Genomic DNA, 26,319 nt, shown 5'->3' with positions numbered 1-26,319 from the left:
TCATACCTGAGCCTCAACTGTCGCGGCCCGGTACCAAACGACTCACGGACCGGTACCGGTCCGAGGCCCGGGGGTTGGGGACCGCTGGTCTCAATGACTCGGGTAAAGTTTGTAGCATGCGTGCTTGTTGTTTTTGTCTGCTTCCACTTGTCTTTGCATTAGGATGATGTCGGCGTAAATGTGCAGTCATGTTCGTTGTGTTCCCACTAGTGCTGTCAGCGTTAATCTCGTTAAAATGACATTAACGCCATAACGCCGCAAATCTCCATTAACGAGTTACCACGGATCGCCCCGTGTGTGGGGCTGGACGGCCAACACATTAACGAGCTAACTGCGCTAACGCACTAGTTCCCACCAATGTAATTGAGCATTGCGTGGCACATCCAACATACTGTTTTACTTTTGTCCATGACGCGCTTACCTTCAGGGTCATACGTCACATGAAAACCAAAATAGTTCCAAACGCCAGATCTGAATGAGGGTGGGGGAGGTTCAATTTTGGCTAGCGTTGAGGCAGTTGCCATGTTGCAACGAGCTTAGCTTCTGTCTTGCTAGCTTGCTCAGTGGATCTGCGCTCGACAGTGCAGCCTAGGCGGAGTATTTGAACGCAGATCCACTGAGCGCTCAACACAGACAGCATCGTCAGAAGAAAAGTTGTATCAAACTTTTCTTCTGACGAAGAAAATTGTTTGATACATTTGCGTACCGAACCGAAAGCACTGTATCGAACGGTTCAATACCGATACGAGTATTGTTGCACCCCTAATATATATATATATTTACACACACACAGTTATTTATTTGTAAAAAGTGTTTGGAATCATGTATGATTTTCGTTCCACTTCTCAAGTGTACACCACTATTGGTCTTTCACGTGGAATTCCAATAAAATTGATTCATGTTTGTGGCTGTAATGTAACAAAATGTGGGAAAGTTCAAGGGGGCTTTTTGCAAGCCACTGTATATAGTTTTTTGTTATATTCCTTATTTATTTTTAAGTAGTTGTGAATAAGTATTCGGAGGGAAAGACACTCTGTTTTGATAGAACTGTACATTATTATATTTTGTGCTATATATATATATATATATACATATATGAAACCAAACTGGTTGAAAATTCAGTGAGTTCTGTTGATTTTATTTGTGAACATAAACATGGCTTGCCCATAAAAATATAACAGCACATTCGAGGATAAGAGTCAACCTTGAGGTGACTTTTAAAAATGCAGTTTTTAAAAGATTGTGTTGTATAGAATGCATCTTGTGTAATAATTAAACAACAGTCTCTTACACATCCTTAAGTTGAATTTCACCTTTGCAGAGTAAAGGGTATGTTATGCAGTGGGACGCATACAGTATGAAGGGCGGTAGAGTTTTCAAAACTTTATTTATATTTACACAAACTAAAAGAGAAGGACAACATGTTTTTTAATTGCTGTGTACTTGTTGCTTTTTGATTTTTTAGAAGAAGCTGAAATGGGGCTGTTAAGCCACGCCCCTGAGAGGTAATGAAGAAAAGTGTCAGCTTCCTTTTAATGAATCAGCCATGTTCAAAAACTAAAGATGGCTGAGGGAGTATCTGCTGTGTAATAATCACTATCAACATGAATTCTTCTTGTGGCACAGAGTGACTCCACCTCTAGCACTGTCACCAAGTCTAAAAGTGTACTTGTATATTAAAAATATACAGTTTGTGTGTAACCTCAACATTGAAGTAGAAGAGCATCCCAGCAGAATGAACCTTTTTTTGATAATCCACAAGTTTTCTTCTTGTGCCACCCTCAGGCTAAGATGTCAGCCTTCAGTAGCCTTGTAGCCTTTATTCTAGCAGCATGCTCAGGGCAATTTTTTGAACTTTTCATGGTAAAGCATTTTCTTCTTTTAAAGTGTTCTGTACAAATCAGGCTTGTCGCCATCGTTTCATCCCTGGCACTGCTAAGACTGTGCGAAAACCTAAATCATGAGCAGGTTCTTTGTTTTTTCCTATATTGTGACGAATAAAGTACATGACGATCTTTAGAGTCTGCACACAAATATTTTAGTTTTCTAGTCTGTGAAACAGCCATTAAAGCTACAACATATCAAAACCAATGTTATGTCTTTTGTCAGATTTCCAGAGAAAGCTGTGTCTGTGCTGCGCTCAGGCTGTCTGGAAAGTCTTCTGCTACGCTCCCTTTACACAGACAGGGAATTCTGGGACAGCCACGGCGGGTCCAGCGGTCTCGGGCCTCTCATCCACATGGTGGAGCAGAGAGGAAAAATTCTCCTGCAGCACATCAGGGACAAAAAGCTTCAGCTCAAGAGTGATCTGTGACTGACCTGATCAGGCCAACCTGGATTTTAAAGTAGATGCAAACTGCAGATCAATGAGCTCGAAATCCTATTAGCTGTCGTCAAAGAGAGCAAGAGTCTCTGGAAGAAAAGAAGCCTGCAGAAATGAAATGCATTGTATAATTTAAAGCACAAAAGTCATTAAGATTGAAAAGTGCACCGAGGCACAATGAAAACAGATTTAGAATGGTTTTTGCAGTGCAGAGTCATCCAGGGCTTGCATGGTGGAATAAAATATTTAAATGTGTGCAAACAGATCAACAAAGCAACAAAGTGGACTGAAACACTGGGAGCTAAGTGCACTGTCTGGCAGCCCGAGCCCAGCAATTCATGAACATGTTTGACTTTCTCACTTCATAATACGCCTTTCATTCTTCGTTGGTTAGTCTTAGTCTTCTGTAGTATTGGCTGTACAGCAGATACAGTATTTTTAAAAGGTGCAACTGCTTTTAGGTCAGCTGGCCAGATGGACCCCTGTGCTCTTGCATTCTGGTCTGCACTTTGTAAAGATGCTAAAGGGCCCTCGAGACTGACCAAATGTCAGCATGTGGTGCTTTTAGAGTAAGATTGAGTTGATACAAAGCACTCTGAAACTTTCTAAAGGTATATTGCAATTTGCGTTATTTCAGCAAGTCCTACCACAAAAGACAGTTCTGTTTTCACTTAAAGTTTGATGTCTAGGCTTCAAGCTCATCACGCCCACCAAATATGATTCACACAGAAACTAGGGAGTGATGACTAAACATCCTCCCTGGAGCCTACAGGTTGATGGAGGTAGAGACCCAGGACAGCAGAGCCATTAATATGTCAGAGGGAGAAATGGGAAATTTGGGAATGAAGGAAGACCGCTAAGGTTTCGGCAGGTATATGACATAAGGAGAGATAGCAGGTGAGGTGTATAACATAAGGAGAGAGAGTGTGTATAACTGGAGTGAAGCTCACAAGCTTCACTCCATTTAATTCATTACAAAATAAAGTGTTGTCATGTCTCTGCTTTAGCCTTTTTTATTGTTATTATTCAGGAAACAGATTCAAAACTAAACCTGAAGGTGTGTCATTGTGTGTACCCCGTTAAAAAAAGCGCCAGCAGTCCCAAATTTGATTGACTCAAATTAGGGCTGGGCGATATGACCCAAAATTCATATCTCGATATTTTTTAGCTGGATGGCGATATACGATATGTATCTCGATAATTTTTTTTAAAGCCATAAGGTAAGAACAAAAAGAGAGTTCTTAGTCAAAGCTGTGGCCCAGATATCACACAGGCACTTTTATAAACATACAGCGTAGATGTAAATGAAGAAATTACTCAAAAATAAATTATCAGCATTTATTAAATCAGTATTTCCCAAACCTTTTTTGCTAGGACCCCCTATCCTCCAACCACACACAGCCATATTTTGCTCCATTGCGGTTTCTTTCACACCTCAAACATTTAGTAAACAATTAAGCAAATACAAGTAATCTGCAATAAATTACAGGTAGTAAGAAAGTAAACTACTAACTCTTTTAGGCTACCTTCAAACATACACGGGTATTTTTGAAAACGCAGCTGTTTCGTCCACACGTAAACGACGTCTCCTATCACCGAAAACGGAGATTTTTTAAAACTCTTTTTTTTCAGTTTACGTGTGGACGAGGAATACAGAGTTCGTCACGCAACATCAAAGGTATGTGCCTTTTTTCACGTCACGCTGTGTGCCACGTTTACATGAGATGAATTGCAGAGAGACAAAATACTGTTACTGTTAATCTGACTATCTTCAGGTTTTACACACTTACATATACACACGCAGTTACTGTCCCTCCATTTAGAAAGGCAGAGGCGTCATGGTGTGATTATTTTACTGTAGTTGTTTTTTTTTTCATGTGTAATAATATTCAACATTGCTATCAATGCATTTTTCAAAAAATGCCTCTCTGTGCAAAATGGGTTTAAAAACATAAACAACTGTGGGATACTGTTTGTCCGTGATTTGAAGAGCCCAGCGCTGCTCCTGACACAGGGAAAACCAATTCTGCAGGGGAGACCTACCTTGGCACTTGTGCAGGTGAAACCAAAGGGAAGATATGCTTCACCATATTTTCTAGTCTTTGGCTTGAATGAAGTTGGTTTGGAAACATATTCAGCGATGCTTCATCTCCTGCTTTGCGTCTCTGTGGGCGCCCTGTGCTAGCAGTGTCCAAGCGTTTTGTCCCCCCCCCCAGCAATGGCTCTGCGCCCCTCCTAGGGGGCGGGTCCCACACTTTGGGAAGGTCTGTATTAAATAATCATGCTCCATAAATAAAAGAAAACAATGTTGTTTTTGTGCATAACAAAAAGCTCAGAATTGTGCAGTCAAAATGTAAACTAAAAGACGATGAGCATAATAACAAAAACAGACAGATTTCACAGCTGCTCTATTCCCAAGTTCTACTGACAGCCTTCATTTTGAAATCCTCTTTGTAACCATGTCTCTTAACAGGTGCCATTTATGGCCCTTATACACACACAATACAGTAATATTACGTTGAAGCACAGTACGTATCACTCCGCGAGGCTCCAGACTACGGTAGCCGTAATGCTCCGACAATCCATCAAGCGGTGCAGCTCCGTAGCTTACCAAAGTCGTACTAAAACATTTTTTGACAGATTGCTGAGCGCCGTGTTCCACATAAAATCGTTCGCGGTCAGTAAGCACAACCAGAATTCATACATAAGGCGCACTGTCGATTTTTGAGAAAATGAAAGGATTTTAGCTCGTTAGCGCGGTTAGCTCGCTAACACGTTGAAGCTGTCCAGCCCCTCGCACGGGGCGATCCGCGGTAACTCGTTAACGGAGATTTGCCGTGTTCATCTTGTCGTTGCCTGCAGGTGAAGCTATGGGTGAGGGGGAGTTGTGTTCAGTGAAGGAGAGGTGAGGCTAAGTAACGTTGCGTAGAGACAAAAGTGGATGAAAGAGAGGCAAACTTGCGGCTCCACAAGTATAATTATAACGTAACATATACTATATCGATATAAACGATATTGTCACATCTTATATCTCGTATGAAAATATATCGATATTTTTTTAAAAACTTGATATATCGCCCAGCCCTAACTCAAATGGTTTGATCATCTGGAGAATATGCAATACCGCTGTAGCTCCGTCTGTTCTTAAGGGCGCCTGTCACTGCTTTTCATTGAAGCCTCCCATCTGCACTCAGTAGCTTCTCCCCAAATGTCGCCTCATTGAAGGGAAATGTGAGACAAATTATCCCCCGTTTCCTCACTCTGTTTTAATATTACAGAGAGCTAGCAGCAGATCGAGTGATTGATTTGGAAATCTGCTTTTGTGAGATAAGCTTTTAATCGAGGGATTAAAACTGGCTGTCAGCAAATAGCTTCTGGAGCAGATCCTGGAAGCTTTTTCATTTATATAAAATTACTAAATATATTTAGATATATATATATTTTTTATTGCTAACTGGCTGAACTTGTACATTGTATAATACAAAAAGCGAATCTAAAGTTGAAAGAAAATTGGATAAAAATCAAATACCATTAGTGAAGGAACCGAGCTGTGGTCTTTCTGTTTGAGCAGCACGTATTTTAAGCTTCACTGTCAGAAAAAAATCCCTTTTGGTATGTTGATATTGTGAGATGCACAGATGATATCAGTTGAAGCTGTTTTATGTTTGACCCATTCTGAATTAAAATTCCAGGCATATTCAATTCACAGATTAATGACAGTTTCTATGGCTCCCTTTTTCATCACTGAATAAATGGCTGTAATGAGAAATGATTCAGATGTGTGATCCTCTCTTCATCACCACTCGGTCTCTTTTACATTAAATATTTTTCCTTTTTTTTCTCAGTTTTTTTCTTTTTTCAGTCCGCTAACTGTGCTGGCTGCTGTTGGATTTTGCTATTTTTACATCGGTTCGGTCCAGCTCATTAAGCCCCATCTGGATTATACCCTACTTAATGCTTTCAGACATAAATAGTAAATCCTTCATACTGTACTGCTGAAGGACGGCAGTTCAAATACCAGAACACTGGGACTAAAGAAAGGCAACAAAATGAAGAAAGTGGTCACAGTCAGATAGATGAGTGTTTACAATACCAGGATTAAAGCTGCAAGCAGCGTTATGAGGGCCATCGCACCCCGTTGCGTCGAGCCACGCCCAACACCTACACCCAGCATGTTCGATCTGATATCACATTGATGGAATTCATGTGTAGAACCACCAGGTAAAATTTCATCTGAATCAATGATGATTATAGTCATCCCACTAGGTGGCGCTCTAACCATTACTGACAAATCGCTTATCAAACATTTCTGAGCTTGACTCTTGACTCATGCCTGCGTCGTTTGGGTGAGATTGGACATTGTGTTTTTGAGTGACAGCAGATTACTGCTTTTTGGCGAATGATTGAAACTCCAGGTGCCGCCCTGACCATCCCGTTTCCCTAAACATAAAAAGCTTCGCAATTTAACATCACAGAGGTCTTTAGATTCCATGCATTGGAGATCACGTCGTTCTGATGAAATCCCTCTGAGGAGTTCGTCAAAAGTACGAGGGGTACGGTGGCCCTGAGAGGCCAAACGGACTGCAACTTCAGAAAACACTTGCAAAAAGAAAAATGCTGCAAAAAGAAAGACGCTGCACTGCAACTTCAAGAAAAACGCTGTACTGCAAAAAGAAAAACGCTACAAAAAGAAAGACGCTGCACTGCAAAAAGAAAAACGCTGCAAAAAGAAAAACGCTGCAAAAAGAAAAGCGCTGCAAAAGCACACAAAGCACAACGGAAATAGGAAAAAAGACAACGGAAATGTTCCTGGGGAGACAATAACCCGACGGACCAGTTGCACGAACCAAAACATGCTAACCAGTGCGCCAGGACTGGGACACACTTCAAAGAAGTGGAGGAGAGGTAAATGTGTTGTAATCTCATGATTCTAATAATACTACAGATATCTGGAATATACATTCAAAGATAATTCTAACAAAGATAATGTTTAATGTAGCCTTAGAAATGAAGCTTTTTTAAACTCGAGAACAAATACTAATAAGTCAAAGTCATTAAGGAATATTGCAGTTAATGTGTTCAGGTTTTCATTTGGCATTGTGTCTTCATCAGGCAATGTATTGTCCATATTGTGGAATCCAGCTAGTGGGGCAAATTGGAGTTTTTTGTGGGTCCTGTGGAACTAACATTCAAGTTTTAGCACCTTTTATAGAGAATGGTAAGCACTTCACTTTCCTAAGTTCTAGTATTTATTGCTCACCTTTTAATTGCTTCATAATGACTTATATACACCACAGTAGCTTCAGTAGTGCGTGTTTAACTTTTTTGGGGGGGGGGATTATTATTCATGTGCCATTCCAAAGTACTATATTCATTTCCTTATTCTAAGGTTTTTGTATTGTTAAAGACTCTGTATGCAAAGATAAATCAGAATTCCAAAAACCGTAAAGGCATGAACTGGTAGGTACTAAGAACTGTATTCTGGTTTAAGCCTGCCACCGGTTCTACGGCATAATTTTAAAAACTAGTTTATGACTTAATAGGACATATGTACACAGTGACGAAATTCTTCTAACTTCTCTAATTTTGCTCATTTTGAGTTGTCAGCATAGAGGTCTTAATGAGAGTGATAAGTCCTGAATCCTGGTCCATGTTCTTTGAGCTTTTGCTGGCCTTTATTTAAGCACACATCAAGAAGATTAAATACTTGAGTCATGTTTATTGAGACTTGTTTCAGATGTGGGTTTTTTTTTAAAAAAAAACACTTATTAAGTGCATTTGTGGATTCCTGTGGTCGTAATTATCTTTTCATGTTTTCTCTTCAACCTTAGGCCCAGTCTCAGTCACAGACATCATCAATAAGTATTTCTCTGAGGGCCATACATATGAAGTGATCCTGGATTTTCTTGAAAACAAGCATAATATTTGTACGAGTCTGAGAACATTAAAGAGGAGGCTAAAAGATGCTGGAATGACTAGAAGGACTGACTTTACTCCCACTGACATTGTCATTTCCACTGTTACACAAGAACTGAGAGGCTCAGGTCAGCTTCTGGGTTACAGATCCATGTGTCAGACACTGCGACAAAAGTATAATCTGAAAGTTAAAAGAAATGATGTAATGCACATACTCTCAAGACTAGATCCATATGGTGTTAAGCGTCGCTGTAAACGCAGGTTTGTTCGAAGAGGATATTTTTCAGAAGGACCAAATCAAGTGTGGCATGTGGATGGTTATGATAAGCTGAAGCCCTTTGGTGTTGCTATTAGTGCATGTGTCGATGGATTTTCAAGGAAAGTTATGTGGCTCAGCTGTGGCAGCTCAAATAATGACCCAGGTATCATTGCAAAATATTATATGGAGTGCTTGTCACGGTTTGGTCAACTTCCAGCATGCCTTCGTACAGACTGTGGCACAGAAAATGGCACAATGGCAGCCATTCACTGTGCTTTAAGATCAGACCATGGAGATGAACTTGCAGGAGCCCACAGTCATATGTATGGTACCTCAACTACAAATCAACGGATTGAAAGTTGGTGGTCTTCGTTCAGAAAGCAAAGGTACATGGCTTTTAAAATATATTCTGAAACTAAAATTGAATGGTTCTGAAGGTGTTTCGTGGTCAGCGATATACTTTTTTTTGTGGGTGGGGTTTTATACTCAAATATTAAATTACAGTCACAAACAAACAAAGAAAAACATAGTCACCTACACATTTTTCTCATGTGATGCACAACTGCTTCAAAAAATATAATAAATGGTGTGGTATACCAGTGACATTTGTTTGTATTAAAACAACACACTCAAAAAGAAAATCCTACTCAGACATTCCACAAAAGTCCTAAAAAGGAACTATAAAAAACAACAAACAAACTGACATTCAACATTTTAATAAATTATTATAAATCCTAGAGGCAATGGCGTCAGTAAAGATTGATGTATTTAAAATTGAGTAAAATTTATTCAAATTTGTGTGCCTACGTAGTACCAAACTAACATCTAGATCAAATAGTTTACCTGTAGGGAGTCATATAAATAAAAGAACAAGGGATTCTTCAAATTTGAGAACTGTAATATGAGTAATATAAGAACATTGATCCAACATGACAGAAATTTGTTAGAGGAGGTCATTCGTTTCAGACATTTCTTCGACTTTGTGTGCCAAAAAAAAAAATACTGATGTTTTCACTAGCTTTTGGATTTCTGTGTGTTATCTAACAAGTGATAACAGCTTCAGTGCTCATGTAGAAACAAAATAGTACATTTATATGGACAGACCTGTATATTACAACTTTTCTTAAGTTCAACCGCCAAATGCAGGAATAACAGAAGGATTAATCATTTTGTTAAATTTTGTTATTTGTGTGAAGTTGCTTTTTTTTTCCTGCAGTGCATTGATGAAACACTTCAGAACATGTGAATAAGCTTTTCTTTGAACGAAATTGCGCACATTTCAATATTCTTAAGATTACGACTTTTTTTTTTAAAGAGGACAATTACATTGAATTACTTGTGTTATTAAATTTTATATGCCTTGTCATTCCACCATTAGAACTCAGTTCTGGATTGAACTCTTCAGTGACCTGAGGGAGAGGCATCTTTTCAACGGCAGTCATGAACATAAATGCCTTCTACGATATGTCTTCCTCAATGTCTTGCAAAAAGAGCTTGACGAGTACAGAGATCTCTGGAACACTCACACCATCCGACCTGTGCGCCAATCTTGTTGTCCATCTGGTAAACCAGAAGCCATGTATCACCTGCCTCATAGGTATGTATTTAGTCCATGTATTTTATTTCATAGTTTTACTAAAATTTTTCTTCCTCAGTATAGTGTATTGTATGTGCAAGATACCTGTCCAGCTTGCTGTTATTAAACCTTTTGTTCATTTATAAAATGGTTCAGGAACAGTCCATCCCTTATGTGCACTCTTTTCTTTCTTGACCTAACCACTTGAGTTAAGTAAGCAGTATGTCATTTAGGTTTAACAATTTGCCCTAACTGTTACTCACAGCAGGTATTACACACACTTTAGCAATTGAATAGTGTTTGTTGTTTTCACCTTTTTGCTGAATAGAAATTAAAGCTGCCACTTGTGTTTTGCCATTAGTTCTGTTCTCTGACTTCATGCACATACATTTTATTTTTATATTTTTTTTCAAAAAAAAAAATAAAAAGTTAGACAATCATATTTTAACTTTGGATCACATCTTGGCTAAAAATGACAAATGTAGATATATGCATAATGAAGATTTTTTAAAATCACAATTTCCAGAACTGACTTTTAATTATAAGATTGACTTTGCGCTTTTGCTGTAACCTTGAAGGATAGTACATGGAGAAGTGACTGAATTTGTTCATTTTTCTGACTGACCTAAGGTATGGTGGAAGAGAGTGTGGATTCCAAGTGCCTCAAGAAATCCTGCACCAGTTTGATGACATTCTACCTGCTCAGTACAGTCTATGTGGGGACGACAATCTCCAGGTTCATTTCACAAGCTTGGAAAGACAGAGTGAGCTCCCTCGACCAGTCAACTGGACTACTGCAGTTGAAAATTATATAACACTCAAAACTATGACTGGACTTTAGAAGTCAATGTAAAATCATCTGCTAGATGTGGGTACAATTACCACTGACAATAATTGTCACAAACCAACTTTAATGAGTATTGAAAAAATAGTACCATAGTTTTTATATAAATAGTTTCACTACCGTCAACTTTTCAGTGTGTACGCTTTCTACCTGAAGAAATCAAAAGACCATACTGTACAAAATAACTTGTTCCTTTTAATTAGGTGTTGTAACAAACACGTTGATTAATTTGGAGATCTGTTTTACAAACAAAGGTTTACAAAAGCATTCAGCGAGACCTGTATTTATGTGGGTTTTTCTTTTTCTTTTTTTTTAACTCCAAGAACAACTTGCATATCTTACAAAAAAATGTAATCAAACACAGAAGTGTTTGATTAAATAAAGCCTTTTAACTGAATTTATCAGATTTTTTTCCCTGTGTTATTATACTAGCGTGTCTCAGTACATTAGAATACTTCAGAAATGTTTTATTTTGTTACATTGGCAATTTCTTAACACAGTGAAATATGTCTAACTTGTTCAATTGTCCCACTATGATACTATGCTTTTGAAATTCCAAAACCTGATTGAACTTTCTGCGATGCATTAAACTTTATGTGATTTACAGAAATTATTATAAATTATTAGAAACAAAATTTTCAGATTTTAAAATCACAAACTTCAAATGTTTGCTAAAACCATAAATGTGGCTTAAAAGCAAAAGGACTTGGACCTTAGGGAAGCCCAAACCCAGGAGAGTTCTGGATGCCATAATCCATGGCTTCTTGGAAGTCCTCATAACTGTGTAACACTGGGATTTTGATAGTATTTGCACAGACATCTGCTACAGGGAAGCGTGAAGTGGTCTGGAAAAGAAGTTGTGGCTTTGGCTGAATTGCTGCAGGAGGAATTTCTCTCAGTCCAGTTGCAAACATAAGGATGTCTTCAAGAGACAGACTTCCATTTCTCTCTGAAAATGTAAAGAGAATAAAAGTTATTTCTAATGATAATAAACAGGAAAAAGGTGCCATTACACTTTGCTGACATAAATGTACTCATTTCAACATTTTCAACCAAATTTAATACCTTCTACAGAAAGCAGATAGTCTTGCCAGTAGCTTAGTACTCTTGTCTCCTCTTGACGCCTAGAGCTGCCAGGTGGACCAAATTGCACATGGAAGATGTTCTCAAGAAGATCAGCTGTCAGTCTGGTCTCAGTGTAGCACATGAATGAGAAGAAGAGTGAAGGATGCTGTTCCAGGGCGTTTAGAAAATCCAGTGTTGCTAGACCCTTTCTGAAACTAGAAAACAGTCTAATTTTTAATAAAATGTTTAATGTTATTTGTGCAAGAAAGCAAAACTTCACATCGGAAACTACTGTGTTAAGAAAGTAACTAACATTCTTATCTAGCTAAGACACTCATCCTGCTACAAAAAAAAAGTCCTCCTGAAAAAGGTCTTGCATTTAGAATATGTTTTTTCCGTCCTTTAAATTTCACGGGAATAAAAAAAAAGTAACAATTTATTCTTCTGAAAAGATTTTGTAAAATGGGCACATAATAGTCTGAATTCTATACCTTTGGATGGAAAGATGGTTTCGGTAGATGAAGTACCACTGAATGTAATCCGCTACTACCTTCTTCTTATCCTCCAGTGTCCTCATGAATCGACAGCATCCTGCTGTCTGGAGCATGCTTGAGTGTTTTTCTGAGATTACTCGGAGCTCACTTAGAGATGTTGCATTCTTTATCTAAAGAGAAAAATATATATTACACACACATACACATGCACAAGTGACATCCTTCGCATGCTGTCTATTAATGTGCAATTTAACACAGTCTTGGATTACACAATCCGTAATCATTTCAGGCATCAGTTAGTTACCAAGATTATGTTAAGTGGATAACTAAAACTAAAAATTTGCATTTATTGGCGTTTGTCATAATCATAACATCACAAATTTACCTCTAGTAGAGCCTTCTTGATTTCTTCATCTGGTATATCATCAATTGGTGCCTCGAATGTCTTTTCTTTTCCAACAAGGTACATAAAGAAGTTTGGAGATAAACAACATGGCCCTGGACCACCATGGACAATGGAAACTGCAATCATTCTTCCAACGTAGAAATATTCATTTTCATCTGCAGCTAAAGATAAAGACAATTCATTATAATAAAGTAATTTTGACCATGGAAAAAAATGTGAAAAAAATAGATACCTTTACTATGAAATGTGAGATATTTGGCATAGTCTTTTCCTTCGAATATTCTTCTCGTCCTTATGGCTTCCATCAAAAGGGTGAGAAATTCTCGAGTAGGCCCACCTGTGTCTATTGCCTCTTCAGCCAGCCCCACATCATCAGAGAATTTCACCATCATGCCAGAGTTGGGACTATATGAAGACCTTCTGAAGCCTCGGTAGGCACCATCCCAGACATTGGCTCGGTTAATGTTGAATCTGCTACAGGAGGTTTTGTTGATCTTCAGAGCCAGATTTGAGATGACATCTGCAGCCATCAATCCATCAGGTTCGTCACTGTAGAATGAGTCAGTGAAAAGCAACAAAATATTTACACTATTTACACTTTATGTATTTTTTTTTTGTTTAATATCTTTTAAGTAATTGTTCTTGCTTTATCAATTGGCCTTTTTCTGTTAATTAATTTTAAAAAGCAAAATAGTAATCTGAAGATCAATCATCAGCAACCAAATAATTTTAAGAATCTTTTTTTTCTGAATACAATCATCAGCAGAATAACTTCACAGGAAAAGTTAAGCTATGTTTGCTCCTGTAAAAAGTTAGGATCAAAAATAGCAGCAGTACCCAGCACTATTTTTAGTAAAAAAATATTTGATAAATAGGTTAACTGCAAGTCACACACTATGGGTTTATTGTACTTACTCGAGATATGAAAGTTACCAGTTTTCCTTTTGCAACTCCTCTCCCTCAGCATCTGAAGAACTGCTGTCAATAACGACAGGTGCATAGATATTGGTGTAGATACTGTCAAAGGAGAGTAAAAACAGAAGATTAAAATACATTTTATGTAATAGTAATTCTGGCTCTACATTTGGCTGGGTTGGGTCTGAAGTACTTCACCGTGACTGAATTTGCTCAAGTTATGGATTAGATAGAGAACCTCTATAATTAAAAAACAACAACAACAACAAAAAACGGTTTCACTGAGCTTATTACTTTATAATTATTTACAAGATATATCATTTCATATTTTTTAAATTTTAGAATCACAATCTGAATCATAATACTTCATTGATCCCTAGGGGAAATCATGTAATTTTATAACTTAAGACTAACTTGTAACTTGTAGTATGTTCTCCTGATGTGGATGCCATTTGAGATTCTGTACCACACTGAACCTTCAGCATAAACACAAACACAACACAATACCATAACAACTGCAGATGTAATGGCATGCAAATGAAACTTAACAATTAAATATGCAACATTGTTATACAAAAGAGTATTATGTACTTGCACATCAGATGTTTGGGATATTGAAGTTGACCTATAAAATATAGATCCAATGATAAAAAGAAAATATTATGAAACATAACATGCTTTTGTGGCCATCAAATGCTAACCTTAAAGTGTTAAGAACATTAGATGTTTATATACCTGCCACAGAGGCCAGATCAATGTGCTAGAAGGTAGCCAACTTACCGACGTATAGGCTCTGGTGTACTGCTTTCTGGACTTGACCAAAGCTGTCAGATAAAATCATCAAACACCAAACTCGTTGATTATGGCTGCTCAGATTCTTACCACTATATATACACAACGATAGAATGATATTAGTCTTATATCCAGACATTGAATGCATTATGCCGGAACTGAGAGCACTAACATCTCGAACTAACGAATCCTTGAGATTTACATACCACTGTGTCAGAGAGGGGTGACGTAACGGGTGGTACCCTAACGATAACTTCATCATCCTCCTCAACTTCTGAAACACTAACATCTGTGGGAACGTATGAAATACTTTGGTTAAAATCTTCAACACAGTAATCTTTAACAATATGAGTATAAAAAAGAATTAATGGCAATTCTATTTAACTCACATTCTGACAAAAAGTCCTCAAGTGTGCAGACAAATAGTGTAATTCTTTGGTAAGGCTTGCCAACGGCCTCTTTGTAGAGTTCAATCGTAAAGGGTGTGTCAGTTCCTGGAATATTTTTTATTTGAGAGCCATCAGGGTAGAGCAGGATGTATTCTACATCTTTCATATCTTGTTGAAAGCTTTAAATTTTTTAATGGCAGCACCCAACAGCCTCTCAGATGACCAGCTTGGGTCAACATGTAATGGTAGTGATTTCCCTCTTATGGGTCTCATGCCAGTCCTCTTTTTGTTCATGATCCCAACAGAAATCTAGATTACATTTTAGGAAAAAAAAGTGGTCACATATTAGAAAAGTGTTGTCAGACAACAGATTAACATTTAAAAAACTTTGTATTTATACCTTCACTGTTTTCTTTGATTTCTTTTTGGATTTTGAGAACATCCTCCTTTCTGCCTCTTTACCTTCACGGTACTTGAAGAACTGCTGAACAACTGTCTTGGCTGAACAGGAAAAAAGGGTGAAAGACAGAGAGACTCTTTATTGGTCTATCGTTGTTTATAATTCAAAAGCAAACATGAAAAAGTCATTATTCAAAAAACATATGAACATAATGCACAAAAAAATCTACCTCTTCCCCACAGTCACATCCAGCAGAAAAATGTCTTTGCTTTCAGAAATGCAGATTTATTAGTCACATGACACCTGATGTCTATAGTTTTCTTTTTTTTTTTCCATTTATGACACTATCTGTAAATTACAAACACCTGAACAAATCTTGCCCTTTTAACTTTTTTCCATATAGAACGAGTTACAATAGCAGGAAGTTCAGAAAAAATTACCTCTTGAGTGTTCTTGTTCTGTGGAAGCATCTTTAGCTGGTACAAAACTTATGTCTTTTCCACAGGAACAGCAAAATTTTGTCAAGTTCTCAAACTGGAATCCACAGAATGGACAATACATCTTAACCTGAAAAACATGAGTTGTATGATTTTAGCAATTTATTTTACAAAACAGTCAAATATATATATATATATATATATATATATATATATATATATATATATATATATATATCCGCAGCTCCGAACTGTTATAAAGGGACCTTTGGCTAATACGTGGGGTTCAGTGTCTGGCTCGCACCTGGAACTAGCTTTACAGTGTTGGTCAACTTTGCTAGCGAGAGACAGAGAGAGGCGTTGAAAGGCTGCTCCAACCGAACTTATTGTTTGGGAGGAAAACACAAACACATTGTACAGTCGAGTCTAAACAGTGTACTTACATCTGGACTCGTCAGGCACTGTTTTTGGCTGCAGTGGTTATTATTATATTTACATGCTTCCATCTCCCTTTTCAAATAGGTGAGAACTCATACTTTTCCACTTTCCTTTTTCTCACTCCCTGGCTCACAGAAACTTAACGTGTATGGCAGTCCATTCTCCCTGCAGCACGGACTACATGAGGGCACATCCTTTATCGCTATGCCTGTAATACTCTGCCTATTGCCTTCATATTAAATAATTTTTTGAACAATAATTATTGAAAATATTTTGTCATGTCATTATACTGCCGCAAGTAGAGGTGGCATGGGCCGCGAAACTGAGACACAGGCATTAGAGCCTCTTAATGCTTGTTTTGTTTGGGTTTCCACCAGAGTGGAATTAACAAAAAATAGAGAGGGCATAGCCTAACATACGAAATAGGAAAATAATGATGTGTAATCTATTTATTTCAACAAAAAAACTGTATTCTGAATACCACCTATTTACACAGTAACTGTAACGGAATACAGTTACTCATATTTTGTATTTTAAATACGTGACAGTGTTACATGTATTTCGTTACTCCCAAACACTGCAAACATATCTGTAGTATTATTAGAATCATGAGATTACAACACATTTACCTCTCCTCCACTTCTTTGAAGTGTGTCCCAGTCCTAGCGCACTGGTTAGCATGTTTTGGTTCGTGCAACTGGTCCGTCGGGTTATTGTCTCCCCGGGAACATTTCCATTGCCTTTTTTCCTATTTCCGTTGTGCTTTTGCAGCGCTTTTCTTTTTGCAGCATTTTTCTTTTTGCAGCGTCTTTCTTGAAGTTGCAGTGCAGCGTCTTTCTTTTTGTAGCGTTTTTCTTTTTGCAGTGCAGCGTTTTTCTTGAAGTTGCAGTGCAGCGTCTTTCTTTTTGCAGCGTTTTCCTTTTTGCAGCATTTTTCTTTTTGCAAGTGTTTTCTGAAGTTGCAGTCCGTTAGGCCTCTCAGGGCCACCGTAATAACGAGGCCTGAAAAGAGGGGAAAATGAAGCCAAAATTACATGTTCAATTCAAAATGGATGACTTCCTGTTGGTTTTGGAATATTGCTCCAAGAGACTTTTTTGTACATCTTGATATCTTACATAAGCTTACCAGGTTTCAGACTCCTAGATGAAACACAGAGCAGGGGCTGATGTTTTGAAATTTTGTTGGGGGCGCTGTGGAGCCATTTTACAATATTCCATGGAAATGATCACATAACAAGAAAACCTTCAACACTAGTGGTGGGCGGATCGATCCAAATATCGATAGTATCGATCCCAAGTCGGGATCGGATCGATACTAGCCTGGTTAGATCGATTCTTTATTTTGTGTTCTGCTTGTTTGCTATGCTGTGCTTTCGGCAAAAACGAAACAGTCATGTCGCTGGACTCACCGCTCCTGTGTCAGCGGAGAGCAGGCACACTTTGCTGCCCCCCCTCCTCTTATGTTTCGGTGTTGCGCTGACACGTCACGTGACTTAGACACTTTGGGGGTTATTAAGTTGTTTACATATTAATTATATTTTTACCAATTGTTTTTGTTGTTGAGAATTTTAATTGTAATTTTTATATTATAGTTTATCAACAGTATTTGTTTTAATTTGTTTACTGGTTTGCGTGCACTTAAGATTTAAAAAAAAAAAAAGACCCGATGGCATTTTCATGCTTCGCCGCATCATTTATTCTTACAATAATCACACGGTTGCTGTAACAGTACATTCAACGGCTGCAGCTCTCCCGCTGGCAGCCGTACACATCACCACCACCAAACCTGCAGCGGCATTGCAGAACACGCCCTGCCACATGCCCGCGAGCAGCCGAGGGAATCGACGCCCCATGCCCCAGCCCAGTGACGGGGAAGTGTCCACTCTGGCGGTCGCCCGCGCCTCCAGCGGAAGCCCGGGAGCTGGCCTGATGGCCACCCATATGGCAAGCAGCGGCGCAGCAGGAAGTGAGCCGGGGCTCAGAGGCAGCTGGGCAGACAGCATGCCGCCCTCAGGCAGGACCCCCGTGCACCTCGCGCACCTCGACCTCCATCTCCAGCTTGTCAGGTCCCGCTGGCGCGCCAGCCTCCGGCTCACCGCGAGCTGCGCACTGTTCACCCTTACAGTGATCACCTGGTTGCTGTAACAGTAGCCTACATTCAACGGCTGCAGCCATCCTGCTGCCTGCTGTACACATCAACACCAAAAACAACAACAGCACAAGCAGCGCACAGGTTTTAAGCCGATGAGGCATGATTGTAGATGCAGTGAAGGTGAGTCCATCTCATCTGCAGCAGCATCGCAGACCAGGCCCGCCACTATAATAAAGCATTTTTTATTTAATTCTAAATAAATTATTTCTCCTAATTATGTCCTGGGTTTTAAGTAATTAATAATACAAAAGGAAAAATCACAAAAAACACTTAAGGTCATGAAAATTAATTGTGATTTAGCAATTCAATGAGGCATCCACCTTATTTATTGAAAAGTATTGGTATCGGCAATACTGGCCCGTATTTACTTGGTATCGGATTGATACCAAAATATGTAGTATCGCACACCATTATTCAACACATTGGAGGTGTGGGCCAAATTTCACGAGTTTTTAAACTTTCCAAGTCCCTCAACAGCCACTTCATCTTTCATGGTGAACCGCCTTGCCACCAGGGTGCACCATTCAGTTTAAACTCACAATTTTCTCACTGAAGCATCATCAGGGACTGATTTTAATATTGACTGCTTTTGAGGTGGACCTGATGAACCTGTGAAAATCAGTATATCAAAGTGAACGACATGACATTTCCTGTTCCCACTAGGTGGCGCTCTGCGTATTCCTGACAATGGGCATATCAATCTGTTCAGGGCAGGTATGACATGCCTGTAAAGTCTCGTACAGATCAGACTGGATTTCTTTTAGTTACACTAATTTGTTTCTTCATGGCGAGACATCAATGTTCGCCATGCTGCTGGGGTCACACCGTTTCGCGAAAACTCACACTTTTCACTGTAACCCAAGACCAACTCCTTAAGGCTTTCCTGGAGAAATTTGAGGCTGCACAGGTTACCCATCACTATACTGCACCCCAAAGTGTAAAACATGAATTTCCTGTTCCCACTAGGTGGCGCTGTCACTGGTGTCAAATATGGCAGTTGAAATATGTTCTGAGGTGGAGCCTTATCATATGTGTGCACTTCGGTCCAGATCAGACAATGTATGACGGAATGAGAGGCAATAAGATTTTCATGGCGAATCATCGAAATTCGCCGTGGCGCCACGGCCACACCGTATCCCTAAAACTCAAAAGTTCCACAATTTAATATGGCCCAGGTGTGTAGTTGACACTGACCAAATATGAAGCTTATCCAATCAAATCCCAAGGAGGAGTTCGCAAAAGTACAAGCCTGGAAATGGCAAAAAAAGAGCCAAAATTCAATTCAATTTTCAATTCAATTTTATTTATATAGCGCCAAATCACAACAAAAGTCGCCTCAAGGCGCTTCATAGATACAGAGAAAAACCCAACAATCATATGACCCCCTATGAGCAAGCACTTTGGCGACAGTGGGAAGGAAAAACTCCCTTTTAACAGGAAGAAACCTCCGGCAGAACCAGGCTCAGGGAGGGGCGGGGCCATTTGCTGCAACCGGTTGGGGTGAGAGAAGGAAGACAGGATGAAAGACATGCTGTGGAAGAGAGACAGAGGTTAATAACAGATATGATTCAATGCAGAGAGGTCTATTAATACATAGTGAGTGAGAAAGGTGACTGGAAAGGAAAAACTCAATGCATCATGGGAATCCCCCGGCAGCCTACGTCTATTGCAGCATAACTAAGGGAGGATTCAGGGTCACCTGGTCCAGCCCTAACTATATGCTTTAGCAAAAAGGAAAGTTTTAAGCCTAATCTTAAAAGTAGAGATAGTGTCTGTCTCCCGAATCCAAACTGGAAGCTGGTTCCACAGAAGAGGGGCCTGAAAACTGAAGGCTCTGCCTCCCATTCTACTTTTAAATACTCTAGGAACAACAAGTAGGCCTGCAGAGCGAGGGCGAAGTGCTCTAATAGGGTGATATGGTACTACAAGGTCATTAAGATAAGATGGGGCCTGATTATTTAAGACCTTGTATGTGAGGAGCAGGATTTTGAATTCAATTCTGGACTTAACAGGAAGCCAATGAAGGGAAGCCAAAACAGGAGAAATATGCTCTCTCTTTCTAGTCCCTGTCAGTACTCTTGCTGCAGCATTTTGGATTAGCTGAAGGCTTTTCAGTGAGTTTTTTGGACATCCTGATAATAATGAATTACAGTAGTCCAGCCTGGAAGTAATAAATGCATGAACTAGTTTTTCAGCGTCACTCTGAGACAGGATATTTCTAATTTTAGAGATGTTGCGCAAATGGAAGAAAGCAGTCTTACATATTTGTTTAATATGTGCGTTGAAGGACATGTCCTGGTCAAAAATGACTCCAAGGTTCCTCACAGCGTTACTGGAGGCCAAGGTAATGCAATCCAGAGTATGAATCTGGTTAGATACCATATTTCTAAGATTTTCAGGGCCGAGTACAATAACCTCAGTTTTATCTGAATTAAGAAGCAGAAAGTTAGCGGCCATCCAGGTCTTTATGTCTTTAAGACATTCCTGCAGTTTAACTAATTGGTGTGTGTTATCTGGCTTCATGGACAGATAGAGCTGGGTGTCATCGGCATAGCAGTGAAAATGTATGCTATGTCTTCTAATGATGCTGCCTAAGGGAAGCATGTATAATGTAAACAGAATTGGTCCTAGCACTGAACCCTGTGGAACTCCATAATTAACCTCAGTGTGTGAAGAGGACTCTCCATTTACATGCACAAATTGGAGTCTATTAGATAGATATGATACAAACCATGTCAGCTTCAATCCAAAATGACAAACCCACTGACTTTTTTGTTCGTCTCAGCATGATACACGTGTGGGCCAAATATATATATATATATATATATATATATATATATATATATGTGTGCATATATATGTATGTGTGTGTGTGTATATATATATGTATGTATGTATGTATGTATGTATAGATATATATATATATATATATATATATATATAAAACCATTAAAATACAAAATTTTTCACCAGACCTGACACATGTTTAAAATTTCATGAGTTTTTGAGCATGTTAAAGCCCTCAAAAAGGCACTTGCTTTGCCTGAATAATAATAAGAAGAAGAAGAAACGGAGCAGATACAATAGGGCCTTCGCACTCTCAGTGCTCGCACCCTAATTAGGGTTTAAAACTTTAAAAAGATGTAACTTAGTACTGGAGTACTGAAAGCACATAGAAAAACACAGCCACTCAAGAACTAGCTTTGTACAGATACAAAGGCCATATCGGAGGAATGGTTACGTCACTCGTTTTTGGCTGATAACCACAGGCTCAGGTTTGGACGAGCTTATTTTCATCCCAGCTGCTTCACACACTGCGGAAAACTGCTCATGACGTACAAGCTGGAAGTCATCACCAGACAGAACCACATCATCAGCAAAGACCAGAGCTGACATCCTGAGAGTCACCCTGTGGACTTAAACATTGAGGCGCTGATTAATGGATAAAATGCTGTGAAGGTAAACGATTTGAACACTTTCTTAAAAAACTTTTCCAGCACTTTCAGATAAATTATGGCAGCGGTTCCCAAATGTTTTTTGCTAGGCCCCCTTTTGTTTTACAAGAAAAATGTTTGCACACACCCATATTTTGCTCCATTGCGGTTTATTTCACACCTCAAACATTTAGTAAACAATTAAGCAAATACAAGTAATCTGCAATAAATTACAGGTAGCAAGAAAGTAAACTACTAACTCTTTTAGGCTACCTTCAAATATACACGGGTATTTTTGAAAACACAGCTGTTTCGTCCACACGTAAACAGTGTTTCGAATCACCGAAAACGGAGATTTTTTAAAACTCCTTTTTTGCGTTTACGTGTGGACGAGGAATACAGAGTTCGTCACGCAACATCAAAGGTATGTGCCTTTTTTCACGTCACACTGTGCACACGTTATTGTTTACATGAGATGAATTGCAGAATGGCAAATAGAGACAAAATACTGTTACTGTTAATGTGACTATCTGCAGGTTTTACACGCTTACATACACACAGTTACTGTCCCTCCATTTACAAAGGCAGAGGCGTCACGATGTGATTATTTTACGTGTAGTTGTTTTTTTCCCGTGTAATAATGTTCAACATTGCTATCAATAAATTTTTCAAAAAATGCCTCTCTGTGCAAAATTGGTTTAAAAACATAAACAGCTGTAGGATACTGTTTGTCCGTGATTTGAACCGGGGGAACAAATCGTGGCAGGATCAGCCTGATGTTATTTGTATCCCACTGTAACTTTACTGTATAAAGAGCCAACATCTCCAAAATGTCAGGAGTAGTTAGTCATTACAACAAGTGTTTGTGAACTAAAAATCAAGAATGTGGGATACTGTTTGTCCGTGATTTGAAGAGCCCAGCGCTGCTCCCGACGCAGGGAAAACCAATTCTACAGGGGAGACCTACCTTGGCACTTGTGCAGGTAAAACCAAAGGGAAGTTATGCTTCACCATATTTTCTAGTCTTTGGCTTGAATGAAGTTGGTTTGGAAACATATTCAGCTGCTTCACCTCCTGCTTTGCGTTTGTGTGGGCGCCCCGTGCTTGCAGTGTCCAAAGTGTGGGGCCAGGGAAGCTCTGAATTATGGTAAGTAAAAAAATGCTTACATTCTAGAAAAAAAAACCAAAAAACCAAACATAAACAGGACTTCAGTGGGTGGGTTCTTGGCCCATCTCTGAATTCTTGACAACTATGGGATTGACTGGCTCAATATTTGATAAAAGTTGGGCTTCATCACTTCAAATTTCAGTGCAGTTATAAACCCATAATATAATAAATGCATTTAGAAAGATAGCAAATCACATCATTCTGAGTGAAGAATGAAAAATGCTCACATGCTCTCCACATCAGTATAGGTGCTCTCTTTTAATTCATTGATTTAGCAGTATCCACAGGCCCCTTCTCAGTGTAATGTTCCATTTCTGTTCATCTTGTGAATAAAACTATTTACCAACTTTACTGAATGAAATTAGTTTGCTTCCCTCCCTCCTAGCAGAGCGTGGTTTTAACACGTAATGTCCTTTCTGTTAGCCTCAGCTGTCTCCTCTCGACTGTACAGTTCTGTTTATGATCACCAAAAACTGCTACGGTAGCATAGCTACTGTAAATTATTAACATTTTAACTTTTCAATTGGTAAAAACTGCCGGCTGCATCTACACCTACCTGTGTCCTGCCACATCTTGAGACTGAACCCACTGCACCAGCCAGGGGATCCATATTCTTGGCTTCCATTTAAACTATGCAACATATTCTTTAGAAATACAAATTCATGTTTTTTTTTTCAACTTGCTCTTTCCAAATCCTGAACAGGTGTCGAGTCAAACTGGTAAACCTGTAAACTGTAATTTTTCCTCTAGAAACCAGTTTGTTTATTCAGACTGGACTGGACATTAGATTTTAGCCCCGATTTAGCCATTGTGATGTAAATGTTACCTCACATAAAAGATTTAAATAGTCAGCATAGGAAGCTGTATTTTATTATGTATATTGTCTAGTGATGTGCGATACCGCTGATTTTCTTTCTGATCTGATACCAAGTAATATTCAGGGTGTTATCGACGATACTGATCCGATACCGATACTTTGTAGAAAAACTTATTTTATTTATTGTATCTCAAATTATAGTGATAATGATTACAGGACATCAGATTACTTGTTCTTATCACTTAATAATGCAGAGTTCATCATATTTATAAAAACCTGAAGTTGTGCGCTATTTGAACACCTTGCCTGCCTGCAGCACTAAAGGACTCCGTGAGAGACGTCTGTCTCGCCCTAGCAGCACCTGTCCCTCTCCTCCTCTTCAGTTCGCCTCAACATACGCTCGTCATATTCTGTGATATGATTTACTCTGAGGTGTTTGACAAGGTTAGTGATGTTGCCGCAACCATACATGCCAACCCTCCCGATTTTTCCGGGAGAATACCGAATTTCAGTGCCCCTCCAGAAAATCTCCCGGAGCCACCATTCTCCCAAATTTCTCCTGATTTTCCACCTGGACAACAAAATTGAAAAACTATATCGCAGAATTCATAGCGCGGCCCAGCCAATTCCAGTTTCCAACAATGGCGGCAGCAACTTAGTTTTAATATTACTCTTATTTCTCTTTCTGGGTCGCAAATTTTTTTTTAACATATTTTCAGGTGAGAATGTAGCTGTGTAAACTTCAAATATCTGAGCCGACCGACACATCGTTTTCAAACCCCCGCGGTCTTTCGCTACTCGGGTTAAACATGATATATAAGTCACTTTGATAACTTAAAAATGTTATTGTTTGGCTTTTTCAGTGTTTTATTTGTTCGTGAGTAAATCGGTTTGGCTGAGATTAAAGTTTTTAGATTAGATTAAATTAAATTTAACTTTATTAATCCCTCGGGAGGGTTCCTCCGGGGTTTTCACACAGCTGAATAAACGTCAAACAGAAAATGATTAAACAGAAGTGCGAGACAGTCGAGTGTTTACGTCAGTGCCCGGTTATATTTTAGATAGCAAGGAGCAGACAGCAGAGTTTCGCTCCACCGAGGGGCTCGTGACGTACTACCCGGCTTTCTTTAGACCGTGAAGGATGTGACTGAAGTTGGCCCCCCACCTTCTTCAAATCCAACAAAAGTGGTATCAAACGTTTGTGCTGCAAAAATTTTCGTTTGTGCTGCTATCATTTTAAAGATATTCAAGAAAATTTCTAGAGGTCATCAGAGGTCAACCAGTCCCCCCACATTAATGGAATCAAACAAAACTGGTGTCAATCAACTGTGTTACGTTTGTGCTACTAAAATTGTCATTCGTGCTGCCTCTGTTTTAAAGATATTAATGAAAATGTAAAGGTCAAAAGGTCAACCAGCCCCCCCACATTACCCAAATCAAACAAATTTGATGTCAAACGTTTGTGCTACGTTTGTGCTGGTTTGTGCTGCAAAAAAATTCATTTGTGCTGCTATCATTTTAAAGATATTAATAAAAAATTCTAGAGGTCATCAGAGGTCACCACTTTGTTTTGGTCTTTCAGGTGGAATTCCAATAAAATAGATTCATGTTTGTGGCTGTAATGTGACAAAATATGGGAAAGTTCAAGCGGGCCGAATACTTTTGGAAGCCACTGTAACTGGCTGCTAGATTTCTTGACATGAAGACAGCAGACAGTACGGGTCGGCAGCAACACCTCGAGCCCAATAACACTGAATACGGGGGCTCCTCAAGGATGTGTGTTGAGCCGCCTTCTCTTCACTCTGCTGACCCACGACTGCACACCATCACACAGCTCCAACCTTTTCATCAAGTTGCAGACGAAACAACTGTGGTAGGTCACATCAGCAACAATGATGAGATCTACTACAGGGGTGAAGTTAACCATCTGGCAGAGTGGTGCAGCTACAACAACCTGTCTCTGAATGTGGAGAAGACCAACAGCGACTCTACTTCCTCTGCAAACTGAGAAGTGCAAAAGATTCAACCACCATTATGAGCACCTTCTACAGAGGAACCATTGAGAGTATCCTCACCAACTGCATCACTGTGTGGTATGACTCCTGCACTGGGTCCTGCAGGAAAAAAATGACAACAGGTAGTGAGAGCAGCGGAGAGGATTGTGGGGACCTCTCTTGTCTCCCTCCCCAGGAGATCTACTGCGCCTGCCTCATCCGGAAGATCCTCTCCATTACAGGTGACTCCACTCATCCCTTCAACAGCTTCTTCAGTTTGCTGCCATCAGGAAGGATACTGAAGAGCCTCCGGGCCAGAACCCGCAGACTGAGAGACAGCTTTGTCCATCAAGCTCCATCAAGCTGTCAGGATGCTGACCATCTCTGAATCGAGAAGGGGGGCCCAAGGGTACATCTTTCGCCATCTTACAATGCTGTGATTGCAGCCATTCCCCAACTCTCTGTGAATGGTACTCATGGCCATTTGAGAATCTGTGTCTT

The 26,319-nt window shown here is 39.3% G+C and overlaps 2 protein-coding genes and 1 long non-coding RNA gene across 6 annotated transcripts in view; 2 read left to right on the top strand and 1 right to left on the bottom strand.

Moving 5' to 3' along the window:
- The window catches only part of gask1a (golgi associated kinase 1A), an 84,710-nt gene extending 78,615 nt beyond the window's left edge, over positions 1 to 6,095 (top strand). For both annotated transcript variants that reach the window (XM_084942756.1, XM_084942757.1), the window contains exon 6: positions 2,110 to 6,095. In XM_084942756.1, coding sequence (XP_084798882.1) covers positions 2,110 to 2,314 — 205 coding nt within the window. In that variant the 3' untranslated portion in view covers positions 2,315 to 6,095. The remainder of the gene's footprint in view (positions 1 to 2,109) is intronic.
- A 563-nt stretch (positions 6,096 to 6,658) lies between these two features.
- On the top strand, positions 6,659 to 10,810 carry LOC146377125 (uncharacterized). Of its 2 annotated transcripts, XR_014801680.1 has the most exons (5): positions 6,659 to 7,228; positions 7,436 to 7,541; positions 8,155 to 8,884; positions 9,877 to 10,095; positions 10,705 to 10,810. It is a non-coding gene; the product is annotated as an uncharacterized LOC146377125 (long non-coding RNA). The 2 variants fall into 2 exon arrangements; XR_014801679.1 differs by lacking the exon at positions 6,659 to 7,228 and having other exon boundaries at positions 7,235 to 7,541.
- LOC146377124 (G2/M phase-specific E3 ubiquitin-protein ligase-like) lies at positions 10,594 to 16,959 on the bottom strand. Of its 2 annotated transcripts, none has more exons than XM_084944356.1 (14): positions 16,884 to 16,959; positions 15,820 to 15,946; positions 15,380 to 15,480; positions 14,980 to 15,288; positions 14,797 to 14,879; positions 14,579 to 14,622; positions 14,390 to 14,423; positions 14,213 to 14,274; positions 13,817 to 13,900; positions 13,116 to 13,432; positions 12,863 to 13,044; positions 12,475 to 12,647; positions 11,984 to 12,198; positions 10,594 to 11,867 (listed from the first exon to the last, which is right to left on the bottom strand). In XM_084944356.1, the coding sequence occupies exons 4-14, from the start codon at positions 15,143 to 15,145 to the stop codon at positions 11,632 to 11,634; spliced, it is 1,596 nt and encodes a 531-aa protein (XP_084800482.1). In that variant the 5' UTR covers positions 15,146 to 15,288; positions 15,380 to 15,480; positions 15,820 to 15,946; positions 16,884 to 16,959; the 3' UTR covers positions 10,594 to 11,631. The 2 variants fall into 2 exon arrangements, with proteins under 2 accessions (XP_084800482.1, XP_084800483.1); XM_084944357.1 differs by having other exon boundaries at positions 13,221 to 13,432.
- Between the last annotated feature and the right edge of the window lie 9,360 nt (positions 16,960 to 26,319).

Source organism: Perissodus microlepis, chromosome 11, assembly GCF_051167445.1.
Source record: "Perissodus microlepis isolate ML-2025 ecotype Zambia chromosome 11, ASM5116744v1, whole genome shotgun sequence".
Lineage (NCBI taxonomy): Eukaryota > Metazoa > Chordata > Actinopteri > Cichliformes > Cichlidae > Perissodus > Perissodus microlepis.
This window is presented reverse-complemented; position numbering and strand designations above follow the sequence as displayed.